The 24,385-nt window shown below is 32.1% G+C and overlaps 2 protein-coding genes and 1 pseudogene across 2 annotated transcripts; 1 reads left to right on the plus strand and 2 right to left on the minus strand.

Annotated features, from left to right (window-relative positions):
- Positions 1 to 2,430: 2,430 nt before the first annotated feature.
- On the minus strand, positions 2,431 to 3,671 carry LOC114731257 (rust resistance kinase Lr10-like; annotated as a pseudogene).
- A 481-nt stretch (positions 3,672 to 4,152) lies between these two features.
- Positions 4,153 to 20,618, plus strand: LOC114731221 (uncharacterized). Its single transcript, XM_028918359.1, has 3 exons — positions 4,153 to 4,186; positions 4,742 to 5,175; positions 20,580 to 20,618. Exons 1-3 carry the CDS (start codon positions 4,153 to 4,155, stop codon positions 20,616 to 20,618), a joined length of 507 nt encoding a protein of 168 aa, XP_028774192.1.
- Positions 20,619 to 22,146: 1,528 nt separating this feature from the next.
- LOC114731250 (rust resistance kinase Lr10-like) lies at positions 22,147 to 24,074 on the minus strand. Its single transcript, XM_028918391.1, has 2 exons — positions 23,531 to 24,074; positions 22,147 to 23,446 (listed from the first exon to the last, which is right to left on the minus strand). Exons 1-2 carry the CDS (start codon positions 23,997 to 23,999, stop codon positions 22,350 to 22,352), a joined length of 1,566 nt encoding a protein of 521 aa, XP_028774224.1. The 5' UTR covers positions 24,000 to 24,074; the 3' UTR covers positions 22,147 to 22,349.
- Between the last annotated feature and the right edge of the window lie 311 nt (positions 24,075 to 24,385).

Here is a 24,385-nt window from a genome sequence, read left to right on the forward strand (position 1 = left end):
GAATGATACGTCAAAGCATATTGAATACATACACACATATATGTGATCAGCACATTCCATTATATTATATTTTTTTAATCTTTAGACTCCAATTATGAAGAGCACAAATGTGAAAAGGCCTCTTTCTTAAAAGATAAGCATTCACGCCAATGCTATTATATATATTTTTATATATTATTGATATTAATGGTCGGGAGACACCTATTTAAGTTGAGATTCCTATAACGTGGGATTATTTTATGATGTTTGGTGGCATCTAACCACTACCACTTTCAAATATAAAAAATTGGCTAGAGTTGCATAATAATGAGCACCAACTGATCGATAACTCCAATGAACTAAACCATATAATATATTTGAATAATAATAAAAAAAAAAGCATAATGGTGCCCTAACGTTGACTACCTTTGACCACATGGGTCTATTTTCTAATAAGGAACAATAGGGAAAATGCTTCGAAAATGCTTTTAGATGTGAATGCAGAGAAAGAAAGTATGAGAAGTGATTAATAATGCTAAAATGCTTTTAAATGTCAGGATAGGTGGATTTGCAGATCTAACTTTATATAGAAAAGTAGGTCTTCATGTAATTGTTCTAGATTACGAGATCACATATGCCTTATGTTAAATATGTTAATCAGTGTTATCAAAAAAAAAAAAATGTTAATCAGTAAAATTAAAAGACAGGGCCCTTCCTTGCCAATGGAAAGGAATACAATTTGAAAACATGTGCCTCTGATTTTTCACACGACATAGATATTTGTTGAAAACATAATAATGAGCACCAACTGATAACTCCAATAAACTAAACTATATAATATATTTGAATAATAAAAAAAAAGCATAATGGTGCCATAATGTTGACCACCCTTGACCACATGGGTCTATTTTCTAATAAGGAACAATAGGGAAAATTCTTCCTCAGCGACGGAAAATTCCATCGCTAGTTACCAACGGAAATTTTTTGTCGCCGTGTAGCTTTACCAATTGAGCTGTAATGAACTTGTTAACTTATTATATAAAATTAAATATATAATATTATTTTACACAAACAATTATATAAATATACATATATTATTAAAAACTAAAAACATACTATATGATAATTTTAATCATAACTATTTTAATAAAAAATAATTTTTAAATATTTGTTTTACTATTTGTTTTATAATGTTTTATTTTTAAAAAAATATTTTCAATATAATTTTAATTTCTAAGGACACTAATTTTGAATTTTAAATCATAAATAATTTTTTTATAGATAATTTTTAAATTATTTTTTAATTAACATTGATAAGATATACAATTTAATTATATATGTATTATATTACATTATATTATATTATCTATATGTGTTTTATATATTTGAAGAAAATCATTTATAATTAGTCAAAAAAATCTTGTTATTGAAAAAATAACTACTATAATAAAATCTAATAAATTATTCTATATAAAAAATTAAATAATTTGAATAGTATGATAAACAATATTCTCCTACTTGTGTACATATCTTATATAATTTATTTTCTTAAAATTCTTTGTACAAACTATTTGTTTTTGTATTGTAGACCAAAATCAATTTATATCATAGGTATTAATTATATCATAATTAAATTTTATTTTTTAATAATTGAAATTCAAAATTCACTTCAATATTAGTTTGTGTTCATATAAATTTATTTTTTAGTTTTGAATTTCTATCATATATTATATATTTCAATATATTGTACATATGATAAAATTATTTCTTTCTTATATCAGTCTGTATAAGAAAGTTATTAATATTCTTATTATATTTTTTAATTATTATTAATAATCAAGAGGAATTTATTTTAACAAAATATAAACAAGTTTTCTAAGAAATTGTCTTTCTATTTTCAGTATATACATAATGATGACATGAATGATGACGATATCTTCATTAACACCAACTCCACAAATATATTAATTTATTTTATAATTAAAAATATTTTAAAATCATTATATTCTTAATTTTTATTATATAAATTTTTGTAAGATTATAATTTAAAATAATAAAATTTAAAATTAATGACGGATTAGCGACGGAATTAGTGATAAAAACTTTTGTGACAAACAATTTAACTACAGAATTAACGACGGAAATTTCTGACAGAAAAAATTCCGTCGCTAAATATTTATTGACAGATTTTTTAACGGATTAGTGACAAAATTTAGCGATGGACAGAAATTCTGTCACTAATCCTTTGAAAAAATTAGCAACGGAATTTCCGTTGTAATTCTGTCAGAAATTAGCAACATAATTTGTTTCCTTCACAAATTCCGTCATAAATGAGTGACAGAATTTGTTTCCGTCTCAAATTCCATCACTAATCAACTGTTTTTTTTGGTAGTGTTACTATGCTAAAGCGAGCATAAACTGACACATGCATTGATAATACAAAGATTCATAAACTTTAGAAAAAAATTCTCAATAAAGGTAAAAAGTTACATATACTTGGCAAGACAACATATTTATTTATTCTAATTCATGAATCACATCTAACTCTAAATTCAAATGTCTTGCAGGAATAATGACACTTGTATTGGTTGAGGTAGTAAAATCAAATGGAGTGGGAGGCACCTTTAATTTGTCTACTTCTCCTTCCAGCATTTGTATCACTGTTTTCATGGAAGGACGGTTTATTGAATGCCACTGGATGCACTAAAGTCCTACAATTGCTAGCTTTTTAGCAATTCTAATGTCAACCTCATCATCTATATGAATGCTTATATCTCCTCCTTCAACCAAATTGTGGATCCATTCTGGGTATAGAACTTGAACAGTTTCTTTATTCGTATCAACATTTTTCCTTCCACCAACCATTTCCAGGAGTAGCATCCCATAACTATAAACATTTGATTTGTATGATACATTTCCGAAATTTCGAGAGAAAACTTCAGGTGCAATATATCCTGGGTTCCTCTTGCTGCTGTCATTGACACTGTACTTTAATTTTTAGAGCACAATTTAGCTAGACCAAAATCAGAAATTTTGGGGGTGAAATTTTCATCTAATAACACATTCTGAGGCTTGATATCAAAATGAAGAATTCTGTAATCACAGCCTTGGTTAAGATATTCAATCCCCTTTCCTATGCCAAGAGCAATTTGTTGCAGCTTGGACCATCCCAGGAAATTTTCTCTGTTATCTGGTGAAGATATGAAATTTTGGAGGGAACCATTTGGAAGAAAGTCATAAACAAGAGCACGGTGAAAACCATCAGCGCAACAGTCCAGCAAACGAACAACATTGATGTGATGAATTTTGCCGATTGTGCCAATTTCATTAATGAAGTCTTGTCCATCGCTGTCCGAATTATTGAGTACTTTGACAGCCACTTGAATTTCAGAAGAAAGCTTACCTCTGAAAACTGTTCCATGGGCACCTTCACCTAATTTGTGCTTGAAACTCTGTGATTCTTTTGATATCAGCGTAAGAGAATCTAGTAGGTTTAAGTGCCTCGTAGTCCTTCAAAAACATTTCAAGTCTGACTTGATCATCTCCTTTGTTCTTGAAGTAGCAGCATATGTAGAAGCACACAACGAACAACAAAACCAGGACAATGGAACCTGGAGTTATAGGAGCACAACAAATGAACATTTAATATCAACCCGAGCAACATCACAAAGCCTAATGAATTAAAAAAGAAAAAAAGAGAGGAAAATCATAGTCTACAGTCACACCTGTTCCTGCTCAACCAATTATGAGTATATTGCTGGATTTTGGTTGGTTCAGTTTGAGTGTTAAGGAGTTCCCCTGAAGATCCACTACGGATATTGGCGAACGTAACCGTATCATGGGGCAGGAAACTAGGTCCCCAGACAGAACATTTTCTTGGGGGCCAAAAGCATGAATCGGGCAGGAATCGGATCCAGAGGAAGAACAATTGAAGAAAGTAACATATTGGGGGGGGGGGGGGGACATGGGGATAATGGTACTCTAAAGGATAAATATTGGATTCATTGTAGAGACGGCGTTGTAGAAATAGTCTGGGAAGACAAAATTCTGGATCCTCTACTTCTAAGATGTGGGATTTCTTATCTATTTTTTTGACAAGGAGACTGACTCCTTCAAGAGCAGGAATAGAAGGAAACTCAACCATTAATGCGGAGTCATTATAATAAAGACCAAATGGATGAAGAGTTTGATGATGAGATACCTGCTGGTTCTCACCTTTCCCTTGTTTCAGAAGTATCACCAGCAACAAAAATCTGCCCCACCAAAACATTGTAATGTGAAACTTGGATTGAGATTCCTATCTATCTATATGAGTAAGTAGTGTTGAGATGATGAAGGGAACGCCGATAAAAGGAGTGAGCAGCGAAGGATTTTCAACATCTCCCGCCGACTTAAATGCGAAATGCCTTACCACACATGGGAACCGACATGTTTTTATATGATCTTCTAATTGATAAAATTAATGAAACAGAATTTGTGTTTTACATTTAAATTATAGTAGCATATCTTTTCTGAAATAAAATAACTTCAAAAATGGTAAAGTTATACTAAATACATCATTTAAAAATAGGTGAGCCCAAAAAAAACAAGAAGAAGAAGAAAAAGGAAGTTGAGTGATATAAACAAGAAGCATGGGATCGAATTGAGAATAAAAGGCTAAGCATTCGCAAGCAACTAACTCAGCGATGGGAATAGAGAAAGGGTTATTGTGTTGGTGCCTAGTGTTGTGGCTTTCTCCGCTTCTAAGGAACGGAGTTCTGAGTTCTGAACTTGACTACGAATTCTGTACTTCTCGTTGCGGCAATTTCACAATTCCGACTACGGTATGACCCCCTCGACTGCGGCCACCCCGACTACGAGCTGACCTGTGAAAACGACGTCCCTCTGATTCATGTGTCTAATGGAACATACAGAGTTCTGGGAATAAACTACAAAAACTTCACAATCCGACTCGTAGATGCTGACATTCAGAAAGGAAACTGCTCTTCCCTTCCTTTCTATTCCTTATCCCTATTTGATTTCGATAATGGAAATAGCAGAAATCCCTACAGAGCTTATGTTGTACACGGCAACAAAACAGAATCTGTATTATGCGATCAGGTGGGGTACATGAAATGCAGCGATGCAGTGAGGGAGGACGGAGCGTATGTGGATGCGGCCCATTGCGTGAAAGAAGGAGGCCATCTTTATGCTGTGGTTGGAAACTTGCTAGCTCACCAGTTTAAACGTCACTGTCGTCTGAAATCGGTGACCCTCATTGCCGCAGATCGGGAGTCAGTGGTGCCTGGTGGAGTCAAATCCTACGCTGATATTCACACACTGCTTTCCTCTGGATTTGAACTTTCATGGTGGCCACAAGGTTGTGACCTTGTATGTCAACAAAACGCCGCCTGCTATTTCATCTATGAAACTCAAGATCTGCGATGCCCGCCTAGTGATGAGGAATGTTCTTCCCCTCTCGGATTATCTTCCAGTTGCCGTAAGTATCTGATTATTGCATCCTGTAATCTTTAATTTACTTGGCCATAGTACCATACTATCTCATGTTTTTAAACATAAGAACTAGTTGATTAATTTAAATAGATTAAAAAAATAAATTAAGTTAGTTATTTATAATAAATAAGTATTATTTTTTCTAAAATATCCTTACTAATTAAGTGTATTGGTTAGAACTATTATTATTAGAATAACTATCTTAGAAATAAATAAATAAATAAATAAATAAATATAAGAGACAAGTGAATTGGAATCTCATATTAAAAATAAAAATCAAAATCAAATAAGATTTTATATCAAAGACCGAACCTAATACATGGGTCTACATTTGGTGCTCATCACCTAATGAGCAATCTGGGCCCTCGAGATCTAATTTGGACGGTCTAGATTTAATATTTTTAAATAATTATTTTAAAACAAAAAATTATATTTTTAAAAAATAATAGTTAAGAGCTTATTTTTATTTTTTATCCTATACTTATTAAAATAATTATTTAAAAAATAAAAATAAAAATAAAATTAAATATGGACTGTCCAGATTAGATGAGCATTGGGTGCTTATCAATGCAAATCCCTAATGCATGATATGCTTCTTCATTCGCAAAAATGATTCATTTGGCAGATGACTGTTAGCTCTCGAAACATCCTCCAACTAATAGTAAGATGCCAACAAAAAAAATTTAATTCATTCAAAAATTTGCAAACATAAAAATTTAGCTCTAAATTTATAAATTATACTCCGGCCCTTTTTTTGATAAGATCCAAATTCTGAATTAGTTTAATCCTTTTATAAAATTTTCTTCAAGATTGTTTGAATATTAAATGTGATTTTGTTAATTTTGCCTCTAATTAATTTTTTATTATCTCTCTTCATCCTTTTCTCATACTACATTTTTTTTTTATCATTTATCTCATTAAAAGTATTTTTCTCCTCTTTTATTTGTCATTTATTAAATAAGAAAAAGTTCAATCGTTACATATTTATTGCTTTTAACTAATTTAAACTGTTTTTTTGAATGGTATAATTTGGTTAAAATGATCTTATATTAGTTCTTATAATTTGATCAAATTTTAATTTTGATCTTATAATTTCAAATTATTGGTTTTATCCATGTAGAGTTATAAAGATTTGATATGAGATTAACATACAGTCACTTTGGTACTTTTTACAAGTTTTAGTTTTGATCTTTATATTTAAATTCAGACAAGTTCAAGTTCCAAGGAGATTATAGGAACCAAAACCAATAATTTAAAATTATAGAGATTAAAGATAAAAATTGATAAAAACCAATAATAATTTAATTTTGTTTTTTAAATTTTTTTGTAAAATAAAAAATATCCAACTATATATATATTAGATAATTAGAAAAAAAATATTTTCTTGCAACATAATTTACTTCTTTTCTTTTTTTGCCAACGTGCAACATAATTTTTTTGTTTTTGGGGTGAAGAACGTGCAACATAATTTACTTAACCGATGCTTTACCCTCAACTGAAATAAGATTAAACAACTTGCTAGCAAGAATTAATTGTTCAAAATAAACCTAAGTTAATTAACTTTTAATGAATTTATATTTACATGGTTTTTCTCCTATCTTTAATGTAGGATCTAATTAGACAATTAGTGTTAATCTTAAATGTAAGACTTATTTTATATTTGTATTATTTTTTTCAAATTAACCCTATTAATGTTCTCTTAACAATAATTAGATAGGAGATGGAAGAACGGAATTAAGAAAGATGTTTAAAGTATTTTAGAAAAAACATATCATATTAATTAAATCAACTAAAATTTTTAATCTACTTAAATTAGTTAATTAGGTCTTACATTAAAGATTAAATTAGTACTTTTTTGACCTGACTGTAATCACCGAATTTTGAGTTAAAATCGAGTTTTATTGTTGGGTGATGCAGGGCTGTCAAAGGTGCGCATACTAGCTGAAGGTAACATTACACGGCGTTTTTGGTGAAAAGGATTAAGAAATTTTATTCCGTTTTATTATTAATTGATTCTTTTTTTATTCTATTTTATTATTAATTGATTCTTGTGTTAAACAGACACCCGTCATCTACTTAAGTTATCAAGTCTCTTAATACATGCACGTTAATTATCAAAATTAAAAGATGCGCTATATTCCCATTTTCTCCGTTTACAAATTATTTTTACAAATTTTAATTTTAAAAATATAGAGGATAAAGGATTTTTTTATTTCAAGTTTGTAATGCATTTTATCTTAACTATTTTCCCTTTTTGATAAAATGTAGATATGTGGTATTAATCTGTGAGTGCGAGGATATATATACAAAATAAATTTGTAGCATTTGATTGAAAAATTATTTTTTAAAATATTTTTATGACAAAAATGGGATGAGTACGTCTCTTGAAAAGTCATTTTATATTTTATATTTAGTATACAGAAAAATCACCGGATATACTATTTCTTATTTTATTCAGTGACATAAGTGGTATTAGCATTCAATAAATCAATTTTATTTTAGTTTCTCCCCATCTTGTTTTATTTTGCATTGGAAAAAATTTATCATATTTTTTGGCCAAAAAAGTCTTGTACTTTCAAAGATTTATAGAATGCATATGAAAACGCATATTGTGGTCATTTAATTAATTTGGTATTTTAAGTAGAAATCCTTGGATCTCCCAAATTTATAAAACTAGTGTAGTTAAGTTTCGTGCCTCATATGAAATCCTGTTTATTGTTCTAACTAATTTTAATTAATTATTTATTATTCACGAATTAGTTATTTTAAAGCTTATAATGTAAACCAGCGAAAATATTAATTAAAATTTTATGTCAACTTTAATACTTCTAACTATTTTTATTATATGTGTGAATAATTAAGAATCACTTATATTTGAGAGTCAAGGAAGGGGAAAAAATGGTTCATCAATTTTTACGGTAGTTGTGTTGTTTTATTATGCTCACCCTTTTTGCAAGAAATGCATGTCCCACGATGATTGGCTGTTTGTTTGATCTTTTTCTTACAGACAATATCTACGGTATTTACCAAGGTACGGCTCTATTATCTCCTCCACCTTATTATTTAGACAAGTCTTAACTCATCATTCGTTTTTTTATCCCTGTAGTTTCCTAACAACTTCACAGATTAATGTTCTGGGAGTATTTATTATGTTTTGAATTCATTGTGGGACTAAAGATTAATTTAAATTTACTCCTCTAGTCCTAAATATAAGAACTACACTATAAAATGAGTTTTATATTTAAAACCGGATGATTATTTTCCTTCTACGTACCTCCAGTTTTATTGATCCAACTGACCAGTTCTATATGGCCTGTATGGGAATACTCATGCGCAGGTCTATTAAAAGTAGTGGGGAAGGTGTATCCAGAGATATACAGTCTTGATAGCCACTTTAGCAGATCAAATATTGCAAGGCCATTAGGAACAGCCACTGGAAGATTTGTTTTGCCATTCAACACAGCCAGATTTTTATTTGGGATCATATTCCTAAGTGCGTTGTTGATTTATACGTTCCGCAGAAGACACTTGTCAATGCATGAAAACATTGAAGATTTCATAAGACTTCACAACCTCCTTCCATTAAGGTACTCCTACAAGGATTTGAAGACAATTACTGAAGGATTCAAATACAAGTTAGGTCAAGGAGGCTTTGGAACCGTATACAAAGGCAAGCTTAAGAGTGGGACTAACGTTGCTGTCAAAATGTTGGGTAATACCAAAGCCAATGGCCAGGAATTTGTCAATGAAGTGGCAACTATTGGGAGGATACACCATTTTAATGTGGTACACGTTGTTGGATTTTGTGTTGAAGGAACAAAGCCTGCTCTTATATATGAATTCATGTCCAATGGCTATTTGGATAAATATATTTTTTCCAAAGAAGCAAGCGGCTTCTTAAGTTATCACAAAATATATGACATATCTTTGGGAGTGGCACGTGGAATTGCCTACCTTCATGGGTGTGACATGCAAATATTACATTTTGATATCAAGCCTCACAACATCCTACTTGATGACAACTTCACTCCAAAAATTTCAGATTTTGGACTAGCAAGATTGTATTCTATGGATAATAGTATTGTCACTTTGACTGCAGCAAGAGGAACAATAGGATATATGGCTCCTGAATTATTCTACAAGAATATTAGGGGAGTGTCTTACAAGGCTGATATTTATAGTTTTGGGATGCTTTTGATGGAAATGGCTGGTCGAAGAAGAAATTTGAATCCACATGTTGAACATTCAAGCCAACTTTACTTTCCTTTGTGGATTTACGACCAATTTGATGAAGAAAAGGATATAGAAATGAAAGATTTGACAGAAGAGGAAAAGAATTTAGGAAAGAAGATGTTTATAGTGGCATTATGGTGTATACAATTAAAGCCTGCAGATTGCCCTCCAATGAATAAGGTAATAGAAATGTTAGAAGTAGATGGACTCCAAAGTCTTGAAATGCCACCAAGACCTTCTCTATATCCCAGTGAGACCGTTGTATTGGATGATACACTTGACTCTGACCTAATAACATCCACTATCTCTTTACGTTCTCATAGAACCAACAGTTCGCAATTGAAAAGGAAAGTCGACGCTAGTAATGTCTTCAACTAAGCAATCTGTAGTTGATAACAACACTGCTTGGTTAGTGCCCTGAACTGTGTTTTGCTAATTGTTTAGCATTTTAGTTTCGTGTCTGATAATGATGTGATGATTCATGTCGTATTATGTTAAATTCAGTGAAACTTTAGCTGAAGTTTTACATTAGAAAAGGGAGTCAATTGGACCATTAAGTTTTATTTGGTGTTTTATTCCATTTATGTTATGCTACAGAAATCAATTGGACAATTAAGAGTCGAAAAGAAGGAAATTAAAAGAAACTGTCCATTAGGAAATCATACACAGTATAACGTTAAAGCTCAGAATGAACGATATAAATCCTGATCACCATTTCAAATATATAGAACCAATCAATTTATAATAACAGTAACTTGGAAATGAATATGTGCTAAACACTAAGAGATTTAGATTAATGATTATTTTTTCAACTATATATCACGTGATGAGGTTATATATATGAGCTTGAAAGAGATACTTGTGAATATAATGATATGATTATACTCTTCCAGTCTTAAATATAAGACTTTTTTATATTATATTTAGAATCAAAAGAGTATTAAAGCAAAACCCAAAATAAGGCAATGATAATGTTATATAAAATACAAATTGATGAGCAAAGCTAATAATTCATGTGTTTCAAAATTTTAAATAATCATTGTGTTGAATTGCCCGAGAAATATTGTCACCGACTCGCCCTGCTTATGTAGTTGCTTTTCAGCACAAGGTCACGTCCCTTGAATTGGTGTCTACACTCATATTCTCTTTTTAATTCAGTCCCTTAACATAGGCACAGTAAGTTGTCAACCCATGTTATTAACAGTAAATTTTGTCATGTTCTTGGCGGCGACGGAACAATCCATCACAAAATCAATTTGCAACATGCTTTCCTTAGTTCTCGTGGAAAATTCCTCCCCAACGCCGGCTGTTTTCCCCCCCCCCTCCACGTAGGTATTTTTACATTTTTATATTGGATGTAATTTTATTTGAAGTATTATCAGGTACTAAATATGAGTACCTCCTCCAATAAAAATTCAAACATTAGTTCAACTCGTTGCGAGGAACTAATGATTTGTGTTAGACCCAACCTCTTTTTTTTTTTTTTTAAATTTATTTATTTATTGTTTTTTTACTCGTGGTGACAGTATATTTGAGAGAGAAAGAAAAGGTCTTTAAAACAGTCAATACTAGAGTTTCTTGTCAAAAAAAAAAATCTAAGAAGAGTTTGGGGCATAACACCAGCCCAAAACACATGTACCGTGAGGTGTTAGTTTCTCAGGCCCACACTCATGGATAGATCCACAAATGACAAATCGATGGAGGGAAGCTGCAAAAACTACTTTTTTCTGAATGTTTAATTTTGTCATTAGAGTTTAGGTTAATTAAAATACATAAAACTTGCTGCATTTTGAGTTAGCTGCATCATCTTCGTAATCTGAGGGTCCATTTGGTATGAGAAAAATGGAGGGAAGGGAGGAAAACCCCACTTCTGTAATTTTTAAAATAGAGTTTTTTAAAATTTTTCTTCCCCTCTCCTCCCCTCTATTTCTTTCATACCAAACAGTACCTAAAAATTTAAAGCCCTTAATATTTTATATTTTGATGATCAATTCTTTTACCGTTAAAATAAATTAGCAGCTCTACAATGTCAAAATTTTTCTTTTTCTTTTTTATAATTTTATGCCATTTCATTTAAAAATAGAATGTGGCACACACTTTTAAATATTTTATACTTTTTTATTTAAAAAGAGGATGTGGTCAAATAAATATTTAATATAGTTTTAAAGTATTTAAAAAAATGCTTACAATTACCTGATAAATTCAAAGTGTTGTTTTCAAATGAAATAGTATATAATAAAAAAATAAAAATTTGGACACAGTAAAAACTATTAACTTTAAAGCAATTTTAATGGGAGTTAATGGCCAAAATCAAACATTAAAATAAGGGTCCTTTTAAGGGCCTGTTTAGCATAGTTTATAAATACCTTTTTAATCGTAATTTATAAAATATAAGGTAAACATGTGAAAAAAATTTTATCTTGGCTTACGTGAAATATACTTGTAAATATTTTTGAATACTATCCCAAACAAACCCTAAATGTTCAGCAGATGATATATAGCTAACCCAATTCAGGAAGGCAGATGAAGTTTAAGAGATGATTTGTTATATTTTAAAATTGATATGTGCTAATTCACAATTAGGTGTTATTTGCAAGTTTTTCGTATTAGCATATCCCTTTCTGTGAAATTGGTGGCCATTGTCGTATGCATTACTGGCAACTGGGAGTCATTGTTACTAGATGGAATATTATCCTACGCTGATATTCACAAAGCGTGAGTATCATTAAATCTTTTAGACTCAGTTTAGAGATTTACAGGTCTTACCATGTCAAGGTTTTAACAAACAGCACTCCAAGCCTCACAGAGATATCATTAGGACCTCAACCTGTAAAACTCTGGATTGAAGACTCTTCAATCAAAAGAGATCATCTCGCGAGGTCATGGTTGGATTCTTTTTGATACACAGGATCTTAAAAGAGGTAAGTGTAGAGCATTCTTAAATCTTTAGATCAGATAGAACACATTTTCAGAAAGAGAAAGAGTTTAGAGAGATGTTATGGAAAACATACTTTCATTCAACACTCAATATTACAATGCTTGATGCCCCTTTAAAAAACTAGAGGTGTCCTTATATAGACTCTTGGATTGACTAGACGACAAACCTGAATTATTACAGACTCAATGATGCAACCCTACTTTATAAAAGTAAAGATTCCTGACAAAAGCAAAATTAAAGCTGATAAAGCAAAAGGCAACACACATCACACTCATACATAAAGTAGGAAATAAAGTAGATTCCAAACAGATAAGGCTAATCCTTGAAGAGCCTATATTCCTCATTAGTGAGATCAATGTAATCCTCAACATAATCGATGCATTCTGAGCAGTCACTTTTGCATTCTTCATCAGTTTTGTATTCTTCCTCTAGAACTTGTTCAGGCAGTAATTTTGGGTGAGGAATTTGGAGACCTTCCAGTTGAGTGAGCTGGAAGGGCTGTGACTCTTGTTGATAAGGATCTTGGGATTCTCCTACGAGGATTGGAGGAGTGATGGCTTGTAGGATAAAATTTCTTTAGAATTATTGCAATGTGGGAGTTGTTGATGAACTTGTAGCAGACTGCTGTGGAGAATTGGGAGGAAAAACTCCAAGAGGGAGACTCGTAGAGTCTTCACTAGTGTTTGGTTCATTTAGTGCAATTAAAGTTTATCCCAATTTCTTCATTATTTTAGTCTTATATTTAGGCTAAAAAACAAAGGTGTTCCAAAAATTCAGGTAGTTATCTTTGTAGACACTTCCATTAGTGTCTCTTTCATAGTGCCTGAAAAATGTTGTTTTGGTGGTGGTGTGGTCCAAATATTATGCTCATTGAGAAGATTGTAGAGTTTTTCTTTCCATTAGGGTAGATGAGCAAACATTTGGAAAAAGGCAACAAGATGGGAATTTTGGTTCCTAGAATCACAAAGATAATGGTAAATGGGTGAGGCTGGGAAGGCTATGGTATAGGTATGGATGGCTGAAAGAGCCCAAAGGTACCATAATAGCTCTTCTGGAATTGAACATTTGATAATAGGGATGGTGAGGTAAGGAGTGTCCAGGTCAAAGTGTTAAGGATAAGGCTAGATTCTAGTGTGAACAAACAACAGGTGGAGCTAATAGAACAAAGTTTATGTGGTGAGGTTGATAACATCAGTGGGTGTTTCAGGTCGTGACACTAGAGGAAAGATGGTGGATTTGACTCCATAAGGCATCCTTGGATGGGATTCAAATATGGTTGATATGTGTAGAGTGGTGAAGGATTCACGGGACTAAGAATGCTGAGGGATTTTCTGGGTGTGAGAAATTGAACTATAGGGGGTCTGGAGAGATAATCAGCAAGTGTGTTGTGGCGTCCCTTGATGTGCTTAACTATGAATTTATAGCAGAGGACCAGTCTTTCCACCTAAGCAGCTGTGCATCTAGAAGTGTCTTCTTTTTTGTTTCAAGCATGGAGGGAAATGAAGTATTATCCATTTTAAAAATAAAGTTGAAAGGACTAAGATGAAAATTGAATTTTTCAATTTCCTCTTTTTATAGCTAGAATTTTCTTGGAGGTGGCGTGATAGTGCTTTTCTAATTCTTTGAATTGTTCGTTTACATATCCACAGTAATGTCTTTTGCCATTAACTTCTTCAAGAAGGACTGCACTCCAATAATAATCAGTAGCATCAGTTTGTAGTGGCAGAGGATGTTGCATTATCTCCTTAAGCTTTTTGACTGCGGTAGTTTGATCTTTTCCCTAAGGGATAGGATTCTTTTTCAAAAGCTTAGACAAGTGGCTTGTGTGTCTGGTTACATCAGGAATAAAGTCATAAACATAATTAATTATGCCCAAGAATTGTTGAATTTGCTTTGCCAACAAGTTGTCGTCTGGAAAATTGAGTAATTCTATGCAATATGCAGATGAGGTTGATAAAACATCATTATGAAATATTGCTCCAAGAAATTCAATTTGGGCTTGGGCTATAAGACCTTTTTTTGGAAGAAAGCATAATGCCATATTAGTGCACAATATCAGCAAATTGGGCCAATAGTTTTTTGTGAGGATCCTTATCTTCAGAAAACAAAAGAATATTATCTACATAGACCAAAGCACTGTCAAGGATGGGCTCAAATATTTTTTTTCATGGTTTTTTGAAATAAAGATGGAGCAACTTAGAGATCAGATTGACGATCCATACCATGTACGATCAATAAGAATATTTTGAAAAAAATATTATAATTTAGGAGACAAAGTAGTTGAAGGTTTTATATTGAGGACTAAATACAATATTCAACTAACTCTTATATTATAAATCAGGGGCAATACTTATTAACAACTTTAAGGAAATTAAAAAAAATAGTTAAAAGTAGCTTATTTAATAAAGTAGAAGTTTATAGTTTGTTAATGATGATAAATGGAAAAAATTGTTATTTCAAGCAAAAAATGTTATATTAAAAAACATATTACAAGTCTTTATAATCAGGAGGGAGGGAAGCATTAATTATAACGTTCTAATCAAATTTTTTTTTTATGAAGCACCACTTTATTTGTCATATGTATGTAAGGTGGGAATTAGATAAGGGGATATCATTGGAAAATAATTTTTATTATGGGACAAAAGTAAGAACTTCACATGTCTTTAACCAATTTTTTCACAATCTTCCTTACATATGAAACTAGAGGGAGTAGGATTTATTTTCATATTTATAGATTCTTTTGTTTGTTTGTTTTTTTTAAACTTTTCCACCTCGTGTTATGCTTTATAATTATAATCAGAGTAGGATTTATTATCATATTTCTAGATTATTTTCTTTTGTTTTTTTTTAACTTCCCCCCTCGTGTTATACTTTATAACTATAATTAATCTTTACTATTTTTTTATTTTCACTTATTTTTCAAAAATTATTTGAACATGCTTTTTTCTTATGTAAGCACTTCTTGGGTTCTAATGTTTTCTTAAGAATAATACACACATTTATATGGAAAAAATGCTGAAAAATTCTTATTGCAAAATTTATTATCCAAAAGCATCTAAAAACTCAAGACGTTGACTGATTGTATACAAGACAATATTCATTTTATCTGAATTGTAATGATCATGGTATTAAAACTCGGACCGGACTGGCCAGTTCAATCCAAAAATCAGTGAACTGGCTTAGTAACCAGTCAAGTTAAGGATAGAAACTGAGGTTGAATTGACCTAACATGACTTGGATCAACTTGAGGTAATAATCTGACCAGGTTGATGGGTTAACTAGGTTTGCTTTCTTTTTTTTCAATAAAAAAACTATTTTGATGATTTTTTTAAGTTGTTCATAATTAAGACTTAGTGATTGAATGACTATAGCAAGAAATATTTTGTTATCATATATCTATTTTGATATTTTGATGGGATGAATATTTAATGATTTTAGTAGTATGATATTATGATTTTAATTTGTCAAAGAAATTGCGAAAAAGTTGAAAAGAAATTCTAAATATGTGATTATTTTATTAGTGATTCAAAGTACTAAATTGACATTTAGTTCTGAATAAAAATTTAAATTATTTTTTATTGTTTTTATTTCTCACTGGTTTGACTCCTTGCATTAACTCCGGTCTGACTCACTAACTCTTTTTTTTTTTTTTTTTTGCTTTCGCATCCGGTGTCCTGGGGTAGGCCACCTTTAAGGCACATCAACGGCACCAGACTAATCCGGATCGAGGCATGACAGGAACCATCAAGGTTGGTGTGCCCCTGGCCCCTAAGATGCTGTATTCGCACGTCTCAAACACAAGACCTGTGGTTAAGCTAGAATAGTCTTAGCCAGATAATATAATCGTCAGGGTTCGGACTCATTGACTCTTAACATATTATTTTAACCGATTTAGTAACTGTTCTGATTTTTAGTACTTTGATAACAATAGCGAAGAGCATCACTTTCTTTCGCATTTGCCTTCTGCAAAATTCCCTTTGCAGCATTTCTCTCTGGCATTCTTGCAGGTAATGTCTCGAACTCATATTATATAATCCACTTTACTCTTTTACTTATTTTTTTATTTTAATTTATACAAGTAAGTTATGAAATTAAAATAATAGCTAGGACTTATTTTGGTCTATATAATGTTAATGTTTTAACATACTTTTAGGTCCATCGTGCCCGTTTAGATTAGACCTGAACGAATGATTTTGCGTTTTACAAAATAAATATGTGAGGAATTTTATGTTGTAAAATGCAAAAACACTTATTTTAAACCAATGGAAACAGCACCTGTCGTTGTAAGCTTTAACATCTAATATCTAGGTGCCTTATTAGTCCAAGTGATTTTATAATGAGTCACACCTTGGATATCCCTAAAGTAGAGTGAATTTTCCAAGAGTAAGATGTATTGTCGTAGGTTTGGAGATGAAAACCCAACCCGATTTGGTAGGCCAGACTAGTAAACTAGTAAATTAACCAATTTTCTAACAAGTCTGATTAAGAGTTTTGAATTGATTGACCGTGTTGGATTTTCTTTATTTTTTTTTCCTTTCATGATTAAGCTTAAAACAGCATTGTTTTGAGTCTTTTTTTTTTTTAAACAAAAAGAATAGTCCATCACATTTGTGTTTTGCTAACTCTTTTGGTGGACTATGCAAGATTTATATATGAATACTCCATTTATTTGTGAATTAATGCCTTTTATTTAAATATTACATTTTTCAAAGTTATATATAAATATTTTTATATATTTTAACTAAATAAGTTAAGGTGTAACCTTGAAAGTTTTTACTTAGAAATGCTGGGCACTTAAAAGTTATTTTTAGATACAAAATTACCATGAAAGTTACAAATCACAGTTTTGTCCCTGACCTTAAAAATATTAACAATGAATGTCACCATTTTAACGGTTAACAATAGTTTTCTAACAATAATGGACAAAATTACTACGATTTTAAACTTTAGAAGTAAATTTGCATTAAAAAAAAAAAACTTTCATGTGCCCAGCCCTTCTTAGTAAAAACTTTCAGTGTAAATTTACCCCTTAACCCTTGATTAAATTATATTGTTTTAAATGACCGATTTAACCTTAAATTGACTTTGATTTATATTACTCACCTTGAACCATTGTCTCAACTGGTTAATTGGTAAGTTTGATTTTCAATACTACTTACCTGACGCTTCTTGTAATGCCCATTCTTTCTAATTTTTGATAATTAATTTCTAGATAAAATAAAATAAAATTTGGTAATGTGTAGCATAATCACGAAATCATGCAATTTTTATTTTTTTGTAATGATTTTTTTAGAGAAAATAGTTCAAATTGCGCAGTTTTAATTTATCTTTAAAAAAATTGTTAACAAAATATAAAACTACTATAATATTTCATGACTATAAGAAAGCATGACGTGATAATCTCCCTCCATGGTTGGGGGTGGCCGTGCGGTATTTCCGTACATGTCCTTCCCCTAGTCTCACCGTTGACATTGTGAATTGTTTCCTGCAGGTTTGCCATCTTCTAAGGTTCTTCATGAGCGTAACTTCCTCAACTATCATATATTCTTGTTTATTTTTTTATTAAAACATATAAGATTTATATAATTTTTATAGGTAAATTGATAATTATGTATTATACTTCCTCCAAACCTGCTTACAAAAAACACATGATATCATTTATTTATAAACAAATTAAGGAGAATACATGATAGCCAAGCCTTATTTTCTAATATGCGCGTGTGTTTTTTTAGTGTGTTTTTTTACCTCAATTCAGTGTTATATTGTGAAAATAAATGCATTATAACCATACCTGTTCTTAAAGTTTTTCTTTAAAAAAAAAAAAAACACTTGTGAATTCTTGTATAGTTCTTTGACCAAAGAAAAAAGTTTACCTGGTCTTGATATTAAATGCATTATAACTATATATTCATAAGTTGAGTAGGCTGAATATATGTGCCCGTGTGTTATATTACATATAATTATGAAAAATTAAATTATGTTAGTTATCGTATTTTAATCATAAATAATAAATTCTGCATAGTTATTGCCAAAAAAAAAAGACTTTCCTTAAATTATTTTGTGAGTCCATGTTTCACACAATGTCTAATATGTAAATTGTACTGCTTCCAATCTTAATTATAAGATCTCATTTTTAAACTACAAACGAGGTCTTATAATTAGGACCAGAGACAATACTATATGTTTGTAACTCGCGTATGAATATTGTGTCTTTCTTTGAGTTTGATATATATGTGTATGTATCTATCGATTTTGATTTGACAAAATAATTCTCTTTGAAAATTGGTAAAAAAAAAACCTGGTTAGAAAATTAAATGTGCAAGGCACCTAAGGACTCGGGTCCTTGAGGGGGTGCACCTCTACAGCTGAAGAAGAATTGTGCTCCGTGAAAATAGGCCGCTTTTGGATCTTTAAACAAATGTCAGGTGCGTCTGCACGATTAAGTTTCCAACCAGAAAGTTTTGACTAATTTTTACATTTTCTTTTGAGTGACTTTTTTTTTTTGTTAATCACATTTTGGGGACAAACCAATTTTACGAACTTTAATTTTTGGAAATATAAACGTGCAGTTTCAGAGGATGTTTATTTGACGATCATGGACTCCGAGTCTGGCGAAAAAGATGGTGGCGACTTCATTTCAATACCAGCTGCCTTTGCCTTAGGAGAAGTCACAGCATATGTTTTGCCACCCATTATTCTAAGATTTCAATATATACACGTGCAGTTGCAGCGGATGTGTATTCGACGATTTACTTTGATTCTGGGGTAAACATGATGGCGATTTGATTTCAACACCAGTTGCATTTGCCTTAGGAAAAATCACAGGAAGATATGTTTTGCGATGCACTATTCTAAGATTTATAGTTGGTATATTATTTCTGTTCATCTTGTTAATTTACACATATCGGAGAAGACACTTATCAGGCTATGAAAGCATTGAAGATTTCATACGACTTTATAACCTTCATCCAATAAGGTACTCCTACAAGGAATTAAAGTCAGTGACCAAGGGTTTCAACAATAAGATTGGTGAAGGAGGCTTCGGCACTGTGTACAAAGGCAAGCTAAGGAGTGGATCTGAAGTTGCAATCAAAATGCTGGGCAAATCCAAGGCTACTGGCCAGGAATTTATCAATGAAGTGGCAACTATCGGAAGGATACACCATTTCAATGTGGTACGTCTTTTTAGTTTTTGTGTGGAAGGAACTAAACGTGCTCTTATTTATGAATCAATGTCTAATGGATCTTTGGATAAAATTCTAAAGAAGGAAGTGTCTTTTTAAGTTATTGCAAAATATATGAGATATCTTTAGAAGTGGCTTGTGGCATAGCCTACCTTCATCATGGCTATGACATGCAAATATTACATTTTGATATCAAGCCTCATAATATTCTTCTTGATGACAACCTGAATCAAAAAATTTTGGATTTTGGACTAGTAAGGTTGTATTTTACCAATGATAGTATTGCCACTTTAACTCTAGCAAGAGGAATAATAGGATACATGGCTCCTGAATTATTCTACAAGAATATTAGGGGGAAAGTGTCATATAAAGCTGATGTTTACAGTTTTGAAATGCTCTTAATGGAAATGGCCAGCCGCAGAAGAAACATGAATCCACATGTAGAGCATTCAAGCCAAGTATATTTTCTATCATGGATTCATGACCAATTTGACGAAGAGAAAGATATAGAAATGGATGATTTGACAGAAGAGGAAAAGGTTTTGGCAAAGAAAATGTTCATAGTAGCGTTATGATGCATTCAGTTTAATCTGCTGCTCACCCTTCAATGAACAAAGTAATAAAGATGCTGGAAGTAGATGATATTGAAAGTCTTGAAATGCCTCCAAAGCCTTCAATATATCCTGAAGATGACGGACCGAACTTTGACCAAACAACATCTTCATTCTCCATAAGTTCTCATTACGATCTAGGTGAGCAAGCAAGAAGCGACCAGAAATAATACTCCGTAAAGAACTTATTAATTTGTATTTTTGACAATATATTTAGTTGGTGACCAGAAGTGATATGTACAATGACTATTTCACTGTGAACTCTTTCTCGTAACATTATTCCCAATCCATATTCGGTTTCCACATTCTTTTCTGAAACCAAATTAATTTCCTCTTTCTTTATTCTCAAAGGAGTCATTTTGGCGATCAGGCGTTGGTTCTTGCCATGAACATTCTGAAACACACTCTCTGTTCAACTGTTCTAGGTTTCCTTGTAAGTATTCTAAATTCTGTCTCACATTACCTCCCTTTCTCCTTCAAGAAATGATCATTCTGATCATCGACAAAGCCAAGCAGCTTCAAATCTAAAAGACCAGCAACCTCTTTTCTGAAAAGGTCAGAGCAAGCCAACACCCTCAGAAAAGGTCATTGCGTAAACAAAGGCCCTTTTCAAGTGAATTTGTAAGTATAGGAATGAATCTCCAATAATCTTCAATCCTCGTTAACGGTCAATTAACGATCATGCTGAATTGCTGAGGCGAAATCCCACCTTTTATATCATTAAAATAACCAATGACAATAAAAGGCAGATTCATCTGAGCAGCAGTATTTCCCACTTGATGCCAAAAAGAAACCCCTTTTAAAGCTTTCGTGTAGATTAACTAAGAGGCTCGAAAGTGATACACCAAGGTATTCCTTTAGCAAAGGATACAAGGCAATGTCCAGACTGTCCGTCTTGAGACAACAAAAGAATATGGGCAGCATCATTTACTTTTTTATATTTTTTAAAAAATAATGTGACTTCATTTTTTGTTATATTGATTGATGTTGATATTCAAATTGATTTAATGTTTTATATTTATATTCAATGACTTCAAGATTTATATTTATGTATTGATGATTGCTATGTTAGGAACCCCTATAAATTACTCTCCTCCGAAGAAAACATCATCTTTCTGCACTTCAATTCTTTTCCTGGAGAAATTAATGTTTATGTATATAACATCGTTTGAATTCTTTTCCTGGTGAAATTAATGTTTATGTATATAACATCGTTCTTATTATATTTCTACTTTTATCCTAAGGATTATGCATATGAAAAATACACTTTGTCTCTTCTCATTCTATGGCGTCGTCGTTCAAGTTAGTCACACATATGAAGAAAGACATTTTAAGGAATGAAAAAGGCAGCTGCAAAAAACTCAAACAAGTTTTACATTAAAACACAGTAATTTTCAAGTTTCTTAAAAGGTGTCGCTCAAAAATATTTAGGGAACCTGTTTCATTCTGGAGCACGAATGTCATGATATATTAGATTTAAATTTTTTGATATAAACAAATCCACATGAGGATAATTAGATGGTAAAAGTAGAATGAGGTGTGGGTAGAGTTTCTAAATCTTGCTATAAACAAGAACCTATTTTGTATTCTGTTATTCACCACAATAATTTGGCGACGCTATGTGAAAGATCATTATCTTAAATAGAAAACATAAATAGATTGGTGCATAGAAAATGAAAGGATTCATTTATAGACTGAACATGAAGACTAGCATTACAGATCTCAAAAATTGCTGGCCAAGAAAGAGAACCTTACAAATGTTGTCAATGGAGGCATGAGTTTGGCGAAATTAATACAAATCCTATCAAAATACGACGCACGGGTTCAAGAACAGAGAAGGTACAACTAATTACTAGTTGCTAGTAAGATCTCAGCAATAGCATGCGTTTGGCAAACCAGCAAGTGATGTGTTCATTCTAATTCATGAATCGCTTCCAACTCAGATTTCAGATGTCTTGCAGGAATAATGGTTCTTGTAATGATTGAAGTAGCAGTGTCAAATGGAGTAGGAGGCACCTTTAATTTATCTACTTCTCCTTCTAACATCTGTATCACCATTTTCATGGATGGCCGGTTTATTGGATGCCACTGAATACACCAAAGCCCTACAATTGCTAGTTTCTTTGCAATTCTAATATCATCATCTTCCTCCAAATAGATATTTATATCTCCTCCTTCAATCAAATTATGAATCCATTCTGGGTACAGAACTTGAAAAGTGTCTTGATTTGTGTCAACATTTTTTCTTCCTCCAACCATCTCTAGCAGTAACATTCCATAACTATAAACGTCTGATTTATATGATACATTCCCAAAGTTTCGAGAGTAAACTTCAGGTGCAATATAACCTAAAGTTCCTCTAGCTGCCGTCATTGACACTGTACTTTGATTTTTAGAACATAATTTGGCTAAACCAAAATCAGAAATTTTAGGAATGAAATTATGATCTAATAACACATTATGAGGATTGATGTCAAAGTGAAGAATTCGATAATCACAACCTTGGTGAAGGTACTCAATCCCTCTTGCTATGCCAAGGGCTAGTTGTTGTAACTTTAGCCATCCAATGAAATTTTCTTTGTCGTCAGGGGAAGATATGAACTTCTGAAGTGAACCGTTAGGGAAAAACTCATATACAAGAGCACGGTGAAAACCATAAGCACAAAAGCCTAGCAAACGAACAATATTGATGTGATGGATTTTGCCCATAGTCCCAATTTCATTAATGAAGTCTTGTCCATCGTTTTCTGCATTATTAAGTACTTTTACAGCCACTTGAATTTCAGAAGATAGCTTACCTTTAAAGACAGTTCCATGAGCTCCTTCACCTACTTTACCCTTGAAATGGTTTGTAATTCTTTTGAGATCAGCATAAGAGAATCTAGTAGGCTTCATTGCCTTGTAATCTTCCAAAAACTTTTCCAATCTTACTTGATCTTCCCCCCTCTTCTTGAAGTGGCGATATATGTAAAGGCTTACAATGAACAACACCACCAGTACAAATGACCCTAGAGTTGAACATCCAAATTCAATCAGAGGAACGTCCCACAAACAAATTAGAAAAAGAAAATATAGAGGGAAAGCAAAGTCACCTGGTAAAACAATTATAAGAATCATGCTAGTTTTGTGCTTTTCAATGTCAGATTTTGTCTGAGGCAACCTGAGTGGCAAGTAGTTCGCCCGAAGCTGATCTGCTCGTATTGGCGAAGCTAGCTGAAACATCATAGTGCAAGAAGCTAGGTCCCACTCCAGGACACTATCTTCGGAGGAAGCAGCAAAAATGGGGCAGACAATCATATCTTGTTCCATATTTATGTTTCTGAGGCGTCTCGAACCAATTGAAGAACAATTGAAGAAAGTAACATTTTCGGTCACATTAAAATTATCATACTCCAAAGGACCAATATTGGATGAATTGTAGAGACGACGTTCTAGAAAGAGTCTGGGAAGACAACGTTTTGGATCACGTAAGGACATGTGTAGGAAGTGGGATTCGTTGTATATGTTATTGACGGCGAAGGTTTCTCGTTTGAGAGCAGGAATAGACGGGAACTCAACCATCGTCCCCTTGAGATGAAATGGAACAATTTCATCATCAGGCAAATGCTGGTTCTGACCATTCCCCAGTTTCAGAAGCAACACCGACAACAAAAATCTGTGATAGTAAATCATGGTAAAAAAAGATGTTTGTTTTCTCTTGAAAAAACTCGGATTCAGATTCCTAGGTATTAGGCAGTGGCATGTCTAATTAAATGAAAGCAGGGGAAGCGGAAGGAACTTGGAAGGTGTTTGCTTTCCTAAATTGTATGCTCTGGTGCTATTTACGTATCCTACCAGCTGACCAAGAAAGATGCAAGCAAAAATAATCAGTCGGACAAAAATAAAGTCTGGCAAATAAGGATGTTAAGAAAAGCCATCAGTCAAACAGAAATTTCATGTCAACTTTG

Source organism: Neltuma alba, unplaced genomic scaffold, assembly GCF_004799145.2.
Source record: "Neltuma alba isolate B1F8T4 unplaced genomic scaffold, ASM479914v2 tig00012808_pilon, whole genome shotgun sequence".
Classification (NCBI taxonomy): Eukaryota; Viridiplantae; Streptophyta; class Magnoliopsida; order Fabales; family Fabaceae; genus Neltuma; species Neltuma alba.